Below are 10,608 nucleotides of genomic sequence, written 5' to 3'. Positions count from 1 at the left end.
CTTCTACTTCTTCTTGTTGTTGTTGTGGGTGCGACTCCACCACGATTTCCGGCAGTCCCGCTTCGAGTAGCGCTTCTTTTCTTTTCTCCTCCCGCCACAAGTTCAGGAGAAAGCAGGTTAGTGTAACGCCAGCCAGAGATAAAATCGCCACCCAAAGAGGAAGAAAAAACATCTCCCCCGTCGGCGTGTTTAATAAAAAAAAATGCCTGCACAACCTTTCACCTCCTCTTCTCCTACTCGTTAGAGAGAGAGAGAGAGAGAAAGAGAAAGAGAGAGGATGTGTGTGTGTGTGGCCCTCGGATGCGGCATGAACATGCGTGCAAGCAAAGAAGAATAGGGAAAAAGAGAAGGACATGCAAATGACGGGGGAGAATAAATGAGCCACTGGGGAGGGGGGTTCAATGCTTCCCAACAACAAAAAAACAAAACAAAAAACCCCGCCATCCGTGAAATAGACTGAAGGGCACCGACAACACAAAAAGGAATGGAAGGAACCACAACGACCTCGTCAAGTCCAAAGTGGGGTATAAGGGCGTGGCCAACAACAACAACAACAACAAAGCACACATATGCACACACACACACACACAGACGGAAAAATACATATATGGAAAATCAGAAAATCGCACGAACGGGGGGAGTAAAAAATGAGTAAATCAGCACAGAAATAAAGAAAAAAAAAACTTCAAAAAAGGACTCTTTTTTTTCTTTTTCTTTTTAGTTTTTTATTTTCTTCTTCTTTTCCTTCGGTTTTTTTTTTCTTCCTTTTTTCCTTTTGTTTAGTCGCTGCATTCCCTCTCTGCCTCCCTCCCTCCCTCCACGTTCCCTGCCCGGTGAACCATTACGTACGCATGTACAGTCACACAGATACCGTGAGGAAAAAGAGGAAGGCGTAAGGGAGGCGGGCAGGGGATGATTCCACACGGTGGATGTCCCCTGATGTAAAGAAAAAGTCCTGAGAGTCCACAAGCACACACACACGCACACAAAAGAAGTGCCCACTTGAGATTCCCCGCCGTCAGGGGGGAAAACACAAAAAAAAAAAAACGACAAAAACAAAAACAAATGATTGAGTACATGAACGAATAAATTAAAAAAAAAGGTAGAAGGGAGAAGGAGTGGCCGCTGCTGCTGCCTTTCACTCCATGGCACGCCGCGGGTTCTCGAAGCTCGGTCCGTTTTTACGTTTGAGGAGAGGTGTAAGAATCCACTCCAGCGCGGACTTACTTCTTGCCAGGTGTTGCTGGCACAGTAACGCGTCGTATTCGGCATCGTCATCAATGAAATACACGACGCCCTCGTTTGCGGGGTTCAGCAGGTACGGCAGGCCCTTCCCGTAAACTTCGTCCGCGTCCGGCTGGGCCTCCCTCTCCCTCGCCGCCTCCTCCTCCTCCTCCTCCTCTTCCTCTTCCTGCAGATGCTGCAGCTGCTCAAGCAGCGTATCCACCGTCTCGCCACGCTGCAGAGGCTCGCTGCCCTGACGCCTCGCCGAGATCTCTACAAGCATTTGCAGGAGGTTCGGCCCCGGCGGTGCCTCGGGGGGCGGTGTGTGGTTTGCCTGCACCATGGAAACAATGCTCGAGACCGTCGCATGTCTGCCGTCCTGCATCAACAGCAGCTCCGGACGACGGTGTTCACCGTTGCGTGCGCGGTATGACCGCAGTTGGCGGTCCGCCAACATTTCCGTTCCGTTTGCCGTGGAAACAAGGGGGATGCCCTGATACGCCTCGCCCCGCTCCACAAGTCGCAGAATAGCCTGCCGCATCAACGCCCGACGTGAACGGGCGCGATCGTTATCACGTAAGTCTGCCTCGGCACGCTGCTGCCGTCGTGCCGTAATGTTGCCCTCTAATAACCGCAGGTGCCGACGCCGCAAGTAACTTGAGCTGACAAATATAAGTATGACAGTAAAAAAAATAACACATAGCGAGACAAAAGTGGCACTCATACCACTAAAGGCCATAAATGACACCTTCTACGTACCCCCCCTGCTTATTCCACTTCCTTTACGCAACACGGTGTACTCTATTGCCCTTTATTCATACAGACAAACCCTGTTCGCTCCACACAATCGCTATTCACTGCTGCTAAGTCTAATATATATGTATGTATGTATGTATATATGCGTATGTATTTACTTATTTATGTTTCCCTTTTTTAACACAATGTCCACAAATATATATATTTATTTATATGTGGCTTCTTCCTAATGAGCCTACACCTTCAATGAGTCCAACAGACATAAATGAACACGGAAGAAAAGTAACGGGGAAACAATAAAGGGCCGAGTGCACACACACGCACACACCCACACACACAAATAAGAGGGAGAAGAAGTGGCAGTAAAATCCAAAGCAACAACAAAAAACAACAAAAATAAACGACACGTCGAAGTTAAAAAAATGCGTACGTGAAAATATCAGGCCCTTCAATGGAATCCACAAAAAGAAGAGGAGGGGGCGTGGGGATTACACACACAAACAAACAACAGAAGTAACGTCCAACAACGACATCCACACACCCACAGTGAACCAACCACAAAAAAAAAAAAAAAAACAAAACGTATAATAAATTTAAAGAAAAAAAGGGGGGAGGCGGGAAACAAAAACAAAAAAGAAATTGAAAGTCCAATAATAATCACAGACCTCCTCCTCCTCCCCCCTCCACTCTCCTCCTCCCATCACGTAAAAACTTTAGATAAATGCTCCCCGCGTGTGTCTGTCTGTCTGTCTGTGTGTGTGTGTGGGCCCGCAGGCAGAGAGCGCAGTGCTGCTCCATTTCACCCACCCACCACCCCGGTTTCTTTTTTTTTTTTTTTCTTCTTCTTCTTCTTTTCGTCCTTTAAAACAACAACAGCAGCAGCAAAATTTATTTAACTTCCCTCTCAGTCCCTCTCACGAAAAAAAAACAAAAAAAACATAATTTTCTCCTCCCTTTCCATCCATCCCTCTCTCTCTCTCTGTTTATATAAATATTTATTTATATGTCCCTTTATTTCACTCAACAGATGATTTGGGGCCCACGCATTGACTACACCCCCGCCATATATATTTATTTATATGACAAAACAGCAGAAACAATAATGATAAAATCAAGAATAAAATATATGGCGGCTCTCATTCATTCCCCTCCCCCCGTGCCGCCTTCACGCAGCCACGGCTGCAATTCAAACGCCAACGCCATCCAACTCCGTACATAAACAACAGCAAAGGGGTTGCCGCCACAAAGGCAAAGCAAGCATATACATATAGATAGATATGGATAGATCTGAATGCACAACAGAAGCCCAGTGGAAATGAAAAAGGATAAGAAGGAAACACACACACATAAAAAAAAAAAAAAGGGTGTTGATGGTGGTGGTGGTGGTGGGAAAAAGCATACGGATGAAGTTTGAAGGAGTTCGCCTTCCCAGCAAAAGGCTATTGACACCATGTACACATCAACACATAAATGTATATCTATATAGATATATGATATGTATGACTCTGTGAAAGGGAGAATCCCAGTAGAATTGTAACTGTGTGCCAAGCAAAACAAAAAGAAGAAGAAGAAAAAGAAGAATAAATAAATAAATAAATAACTAAATGATATCTTCATTCTATTCTCATTTCCACCACCACCACCACGACGAATATTCATGCATTCCATTCATCTTTTCATTCCCTTCATTGCTCATCTTTATCTGTGGAATGAGACAGTTGAAGAGCGGAGCACCTGCGTGGATGCAGTTTCCGCAGCCGCCGTTTCTACTTCAGACGGTACATTCTGCACGAGGTCGTTGCTGTCTTTTCTCTCGTTCAGCCAGCCACCTTCCGAGTGCATGGAAGCCGAGTTCCCCATCCGCGTCCCTCTGCGCATCGTCCTCGACACTGACGCCGGCGAACGCGTCGAGGACGCCAATGATGCCGTTCTCCCCTGCACGGAGGCGGGGAACGTCATCGGCTCCCGCAGGATGCTGAGCATCTCCAGCAGCTGCACCGCCCGCTGCCGCTCCCTCTCGTCGTGGGCGTTTTGCCTGCGCTCCAACTCCCGCCGCTGAATCTTCCGGCGGCAGCAGCGGACACCGTAGATGAGAAGCAGCAGCACGGCGCCAAAGGCTACAAAGATAAGGAGAAGAATAAAAAAACTAAAAAAAATTTCCCCCCCCTCCCCCATCGCTGCGCACACTACACTAAAAAAAAAATAAATAAGCAAACAAACATACAGAAAAGAGAAAAAAAAGAAAAAAAAAGAGGGATGACTGGTGGGGCAAAGCATGCAGGGAGAAGTCACCACCACCACCCGCTCCGCTGAATTCCGGCGGCACCAGCAGCCACAAGTCACACAAACAAATAAACAAACAAACACGCAAAAATAAAAAATAAAAAAACAAACAAAACCCAGCAATTCACGCCCCTCTTTTACATTCCACACACACAGACAGACAGACAGAAAGGGAGAAAAGGGAGAAAAAACAAAAGACAAAACTTCATTCGGCACCCAAACAAACGCAAAATAAAAAAGAAAAAGAGGGGAAATAAATAAAAGAGGATCAAAGCCAGACAAACATGCCCCCTCCCCACCCCCTTGTCCAGCGCAATCACAAACACACACAAAAAAAAAAAAATAAATAAATAAATAAAAAACATATTTCGGGGTGTCGTCTTTCTGCCCTTTTTTTTTCTTTTTTACAACATCCGCAGGCATCTGCTACGCCCATCCCCTCCCCTCCCCTCCTTGCCCACGCATACATGCATGCATGCCGGAAGGAAAAGAAAAGAAAAAATGAAATAAATAAATAAATCAAACAAAAAAAAAAGTAAAAAAAAAAAAAGAAAAATAAAAATCATAAATATAAATCAATAAATTAAATATGAAATAAGAGTAAATTATATCGGTGCACACACACACACATACACATACATGTATATAGATATATAGATATAGATAAACACGACTACTCCGCGATGGCAAACCCAAAACAACCCTTTATATAAATCAAAGACACAACACAACACGCACAAAATCAAACAAATTCATTTTTTTTTTTAAATTTCTACAAACTTCTCCCACCGCTACCGCACCAAAACAAAAAAAAAAGAAAAAAGAAAAAAAATAAATGAAAAGTACGTCCACAGAGGGCAAAAGCAAAAGCAAAAGCAAAGAAAAAAAAAGAAACAGTGCTATCATACAACATGCGCATGAAAAAAACAATAACAAAACCGTTCAATTACCTCCACAATAGACAGGGAGAGAAAGAAAAGAAATGATCTCACGGTTCGTGCCATTGCGCCCGACATCGCTCACACACTCCAGGCAGGACACATCCCGCGCCTACACACACAAGTCAACCCAGTAGTTCTTACACCAATCCACCACAGCCGGGCTCCGTGCTAACCCACGCCGCGGCTGTCTTCGGAATCACGTTTCCTGCGAAAGGCTCGGATAAAGGTGCTTCACAATTGCTCCCAAAAACCACGAAAAACACGAAAGAACACCAACACTAGAAAAATTTTTACCACAAAAAATATTTGCTCTAAGCCATTCGCTGCACGCAACACACACAGACGCGCAGGAAAAGCAATATAAGAAAAAGGTGATGGCGTTCAATTAAGGGAAACAAAGAGGAATTCGCCAGCACGACAAAAAAGAAACACCGGAATCAACAGAGCAGCGTGTGGACGTGCCGGCCATCAAACCTCTTCCCGCTGTTACCATCGCCCACCACACAAACACATATGGGATACATCAGACGGTTGTGCTAGGAGTCGCAGTGTCCCTGCCTTCCACACATGCGGCCCAAGCCACCCCTTTTCCTACGGGTGGAGCAGGCAGCCAGCAATGCACTTGTGCGCACACAGCATGGCCCTGCTCCCACACAGTCCTCAAAAACAAAAAATTAACGCAACACACGAAAAGCTATCAGAAACACACACAAGCCAAAAATAAATTGTTGGTCGGCGCCGCGAGCCCCTTCGCTCCTATCTGAAGGCGACAATACACGTCAGGTTCGCTGGCCTTCTCCCACAGGCGGTCGGCGTGCCGTGGTGGTGGGGACTGTGCGGCCCTCGGCAATGACAGCTGCGGCAGCACGCGGCGGCGCCTCACACACATGCACGGGGCTGGCGGTTTCCGGGCAGGATGCCGCATCAGACTGTTGCAAAACACCGGGCACATCTCCTGCCGTCATTCCACCGCTGCTGCTGCTGCGCGGAAGGTACGATGCACTGCCGTATACGGCGCTGGCGGGTCGCAGGCGGTACGTGGCCCCAGAGAGAGTGTTCAGGCTGCGGCTCGCCGCATTCACGTCAGGCAAGCGGAGACTGCGGTCAACGGGCACACCCTGCAGTACATCTCCTGACCGTGCACGGGGCAAAGCGTTTCCCTCCTCCACGGGCTCGGCGCTGGCGAAGTACTCATGGGACGTGGTGAGGCCGTCCCCCGGCAGCTCGCTGGGCACACGCGTGATGGGTGCACCGTCCTCCTCGATCCGATGCTGCGCCTCCTCATGCGACGGGAACACGACTACCGCGTCAACAACCACCGGAAGTGACACTGGCGGTGCAAACGGCTCGGCCTGTGGGCAGTCGCGCAACCTTTCTTGCCGCCTCCGCCGCTTTTTGTCCTCCAAATGTCGTTTATACACATTCGCCGTGAGCAAGAAAAACAATAACACGAAGAAAGCAAACAACATTGCGATGGCTAGCATGACATCTCTGTTCATTGTGACAGTGAGCTAAACTGGAAGGAAAAAGATAAGGGAAGAGGAGCTTGAAGACAGAGAGGAGGAGAACCCTACGCCACACCACCGCCGGGCCCAAGAAAGAAGGCCATTGCCCGCCGGCCACTGCACAAGACACACCGTACTGTGCTCTCAGAGAAATCGCTGATGGAAACAAACAGCAAGCGGATGGAAATGGAAAAAAGAGAAAAACAAGAATGCGTAAAAAACACGGTCAATTCACCGAATGAGGAGCATGCGTCCTGCTGGAGTCGTGACCCTTTTCCCTGTAGAGTGAAAGGACGGCGAATGATCTCACGGTTCGTGCCATTGCGCCCGACCTCGCTCACACACTCCAGGGAGGACACATCCCGCCCCTACACACACAAGTCAACCCATTAGTTCGTACACCAATCCACCACAGCCGGGCTCCGTGCTAACCCACGCCGCGGCTGTCTTCGGGGTCACGTTTCCTGCGAAAGGCTCGAATAAAGATGCTTCACAATTGCTCCCAAAACCACGAAAAACACGAAAGAACACCAACACTAGAAAAAATTTCCATAAATCATGTTTGCTCTAAGCCATTCGCTGCACGCAACACACACAGACGCGCAGGAAAAGCAATATAAGAAAAAGGTGATGGCGTTCAATTAAGGGAAACAAAGAGGAATTCGCCAGCACGACAAAAAAGAAACACCGGAATCAACAGAGCATCGTGTGGACGTGCCGGCCATCAAACCTCTTCCCGCTGTTACCATCGCCCACCACACAAACACATATGGGATACATCAGACGGTTGTGCTGGGAGTTGCAGTGTCGCTGCCTTCCACAAATGCGGCCCAAGCCACCCCTTTTCCTACGGGTGGAGCAGGCAGCCAGCAATGCACTTGTGCGCACACAGCATGGCCCTGCTCTCACACAGTCCTCAAAAACAAAAAATTAACGCAACACACGAAAAGCTATCAGAAACACACACAAGCCAAAAATAAATTGTTGTTCGGCGCCGCAAGCCCCTTCGCTCCTATCTGAAGGCGACAATACACGTCAGGTTCGCTGGCCTTCTTCCACAGGCGGTCGGCGTGCCGTGGTGGTGGGGACTGTGCGGCCCTCGGCATTGACAGCTGCGGCAGCACGCGGCGGCGCCTCACACACATGCACGGGGCTGGCGGTTTCCGGGCAGGATGCCGCATCAGACTGTTGCAAAACACCGGGCACATCTCCTGCCGTCATTCCACTGCCGCTGCTGCTGCTGCGCGGAAGGTACGATGCACTGCCGTATACGGCGCTGGCGGGTCGCAGGCGGTACGTGGCCCCAGAGAGAGTGTTCAGGCTGCGGCTCGCCGCATTCACGTCAGGCAAGCGGAGACTGCGGTCAACGGGCACACCCTGCAGTACATCTCCTGACCGTGCACGGGGCAAAGCGTTTCCCTCCTCCACGGGCTCGGCGCTGGCGAAGTACTCATGGGACGTGGTGAGGCCGTCCCCCGGCAGCTCGCTGGGCACACGCGTGATGGGTGCACCGTCCTCCTCGATCCGATGCTGCGCCTCCTCATGCGACGGGAACACGACTACCGCGCCAACAACCACCGGAAGTGACACTGGCGGTGCAAACGGCTCGGCCCGTTGGCAGTCGCGCAACCTTTCTTGCCGCCTCCGCCGCTTTCTGTCCTCCAAATGTCGTTTATACACATTTGCCGTGAGCAAGAAAAACAATAGCACGAAGAAAGCAAACAACAGTGCCATGACTAGCGTGGCATTGTCTGCCATCGTGACGGTGAACTAAACTGGAAGGAAAAAGATAAGGGAAGAGGAGCTTGAAGACAGAGAGAGGAGGAGAACCCTACGCCACACCACCGTTGGGCCCAAGAAAGAAGGCCATTGCCCGCCGGCCACTGCACAGGACACACCGTACTGTGCTCTCAGAGAAATCGCTGATGGAAACAAACAGCAAGCGGATGGAAATGGAAAAAAGAGAAAAACAAGAATGCGTAAAAAACACGGTCAATTCACCGAGTGAGGAGCATGCGTCCTGCTGGAGTCGTGACCCTTTTCCCTGTAGAGTGAAAGGACGGCGAATGATCTCACGGCTCGTGCCATTGCGCCCGACATCGCTCACACACTCCAGGCAGGACACATCCCGCGCCTACACACACAATTCAACCCATTAGTTCGTACACCAATCCACCACAGCCGGGCTCCGTGCTAACCCACGCCGCGGCTGTCTTCGGGGTCACGGTTCCTGCGAAAGGCTCGGATAAAGGTGCTTCACAATTGCCCCCAAAACCACGAAAAACACGAAAGAACACCAACACTAGAAAAAATTTCCATAAATCATGTTTGCTCTAAGCCATTCGCTGCACGCAACACACACAGACGCGCAGGAAAAGCAATATAAGAAAAAGGTGATGGCGTTCAATTAAGGGAAACAAGGAGGAATTCGCCAGCACGACAAAAAAGAAACACCGGAATCAACAGAGCAGCGTGTGGACGTGCCGGCCATCAAACCTCTTCCCGCTGTTACCATCGCCCACCACACAAACACATATGGGATACATCAGACGTTTGTGCTAGGAGTCGCAGTGTCCCTGCCTTCCACACATGCGGCCCAAGCCACCCCTTTTCCTACGGGTGGAGCAGGCAGCCAGCAATGCACTTGTGCGCACACAGCATGGCCCTGCTCTCACACAATCCTCAAAAAAAAAAAATTAACGCAACACACGAAAAGCTATCAGAAACACACACAAGCCAAAAATAAATTGTTGGTCGGCGCCGCGAGCCCCTTCGCTCCTATCTGAAGGCGACAATACACGTCAGATTCGCTGGCCTTCTTCCACAGGCGGTCGGCGTGCCGTGGTGGTGGGGACTGTGCGGCCCTCGGCATTGACAGCTGCGGCAGCACGCGGCGGCGCCTCACACACATGCACGGGGCTGGCGGTTTCCGGGCAGGATGCCGCATCAGACTGTTGCAAAACACCGGGCACATCTCCTGCCGTCATTCCACTGCCGCTGCTGCTGCTGCGCGGAAGGTACGATGCACTGCCATATACGGCGCTGGCGGGTCGCAGGCGGTACGTGGCCCCAGAGAGAGTGTTCAGTCTGCGGCTCGCCGCATTCACGTCAGGCAAGCGGAGACTGCGGTCAACGGGCACACCCTGCAGTACATCTCCTGACCGTGCACGGGGCAAAGCGTTTCCCTCCTCCACGGGCTCGGCGCTGGCGAAGTACTCATGGGACGTGGTGAGGCCGTCCCCCGGCAGCTCGCTGGGCACACGCGTGATGGGTGCACCGTCCTCCTCGATCCGATGCTGCGCCTCCTCATGCGACGGGAACACGACTACCGCGCCAACAACCACCGGAAGTGACACTGGCGGTGCAAACGGCTCGGCCCGTTGGCAGTCGCGCAACCTTTCTTGCCGCCTCCGCCGCTTTCTGTCCTCCAAATGTCGTTTATACACATTTGCCGTGAGCAAGAAAAACAATAGCACGAAGAAAGCAAACAACAGTGCCATGACTAGCGTGGCATTGTCTGCCATCGTGACGGTGAACTAAACTGGAAGGAAAAAGATAAGGGAAGAGGAGCTTGAAGACAGAGAGAGGAGGAGAACCCTACGCCACACCACCGTTGGGCCCAAGAAAGAAGGCCATTGCCCGCCGGCCACTGCACAGGACACACCGTACTGTGCTCTCAGAGAAATCGCTGATGGAAACAAACAGCAAGCGGATGGAAATGGAAAAAAGAGAAAAACAAGAATGCGTAAAAAACACGGTCAATTCACCGAATGAGGAGCATGCGTCCTGCTGGAGTCGTGACCCTTTTCCCTGTAGAGTGAAAGGACGGCGAATGATCTCACGGTTCGTGCCATTGCGCCCGACCTCGCTCACACACTCCAGGTAGGACACATCCCGCC

General features: G+C 50.5%; 5 protein-coding genes across 5 annotated transcripts, besides 28 other annotated features; all 5 read right to left on the bottom strand.

Moving 5' to 3' along the window:
* Positions 1-4,266: a sequence feature (heterozygous, non-Esmeraldo-like haplotype).
* Positions 243-276: a microsatellite.
* Positions 540-560: a microsatellite.
* Positions 563-590: a microsatellite.
* Positions 700-781: a sequence feature (A-rich).
* Positions 793-819: a microsatellite.
* Positions 1,029-1,066: a sequence feature (T-rich).
* Positions 1,139-1,963, bottom strand: Tc00.1047053508015.50 (hypothetical protein, conserved; the record flags this gene model as incomplete). The annotated part of the gene is made up of 1 exon (XM_801375.1): positions 1,139-1,963. The coding sequence occupies one exon, from the start codon at positions 1,961-1,963 to the stop codon at positions 1,139-1,141; it is 825 nt and encodes a 274-aa protein (XP_806468.1).
* Positions 1,363-1,413: a sequence feature (GA-rich).
* Positions 2,098-2,125: a microsatellite.
* Positions 2,174-2,195: a sequence feature (AT_rich).
* Positions 2,292-2,319: a microsatellite.
* Positions 2,540-2,619: a sequence feature (T-rich).
* Positions 2,800-2,835: a sequence feature (A-rich).
* Positions 2,963-2,985: a sequence feature (AT_rich).
* Positions 3,344-3,369: a microsatellite.
* Positions 3,527-3,559: a sequence feature (CT-rich).
* Positions 3,560-3,586: a microsatellite.
* On the bottom strand, positions 3,679-4,686 carry Tc00.1047053508015.40 (uncharacterized protein; the record flags this gene model as incomplete). The annotated part of the gene is made up of 1 exon (XM_801374.1): positions 3,679-4,686. The coding sequence occupies one exon, from the start codon at positions 4,684-4,686 to the stop codon at positions 3,679-3,681; it is 1,008 nt and encodes a 335-aa protein (XP_806467.1).
* Positions 4,174-4,231: a sequence feature (T-rich).
* Positions 4,267-4,418: a sequence feature (areas merged during assembly that could not be assigned to a particular haplotype. This can correspond to areas where the two haplotypes were merged or to regions with more than two copies in the genome that were merged during assembly.).
* Positions 4,324-4,377: a microsatellite.
* Positions 4,419-5,244: a sequence feature (areas merged during assembly that could not be assigned to a particular haplotype. This can correspond to areas where the two haplotypes were merged or to regions with more than two copies in the genome that were merged during assembly.).
* Positions 4,594-4,625: a sequence feature (AT_rich).
* Positions 4,750-4,825: a sequence feature (T-rich).
* Positions 4,880-4,934: a microsatellite.
* Positions 5,065-5,099: a microsatellite.
* Positions 5,122-5,159: a sequence feature (T-rich).
* Positions 5,245-7,503: a sequence feature (heterozygous, non-Esmeraldo-like haplotype).
* Positions 5,984-6,703, bottom strand: Tc00.1047053508015.30 (uncharacterized protein; the record flags this gene model as incomplete). The annotated part of the gene is made up of 1 exon (XM_801373.1): positions 5,984-6,703. The coding sequence occupies one exon, from the start codon at positions 6,701-6,703 to the stop codon at positions 5,984-5,986; it is 720 nt and encodes a 239-aa protein (XP_806466.1).
* Positions 7,504-10,608: a sequence feature (areas not merged during assembly with more than two copies in the genome that could not be assigned to a particular haplotype).
* On the bottom strand, positions 7,745-8,467 carry Tc00.1047053508015.20 (uncharacterized protein; the record flags this gene model as incomplete). The annotated part of the gene is made up of 1 exon (XM_801372.1): positions 7,745-8,467. One exon carries the CDS (start codon positions 8,465-8,467, stop codon positions 7,745-7,747), a length of 723 nt encoding a protein of 240 aa, XP_806465.1.
* Tc00.1047053508015.10 (uncharacterized protein) lies at positions 9,511-10,233 on the bottom strand (the record flags this gene model as incomplete). The annotated part of the gene is made up of 1 exon (XM_801371.1): positions 9,511-10,233. The coding sequence occupies one exon, from the start codon at positions 10,231-10,233 to the stop codon at positions 9,511-9,513; it is 723 nt and encodes a 240-aa protein (XP_806464.1).

Source organism: Trypanosoma cruzi, genomic scaffold (assembly GCF_000209065.1).
Source record: "Trypanosoma cruzi strain CL Brener 1047053516607 genomic scaffold, whole genome shotgun sequence".
Taxonomy (NCBI): Eukaryota; Euglenozoa; class Kinetoplastea; order Trypanosomatida; family Trypanosomatidae; genus Trypanosoma; species Trypanosoma cruzi.
This window is presented reverse-complemented; position numbering and strand designations above follow the sequence as displayed.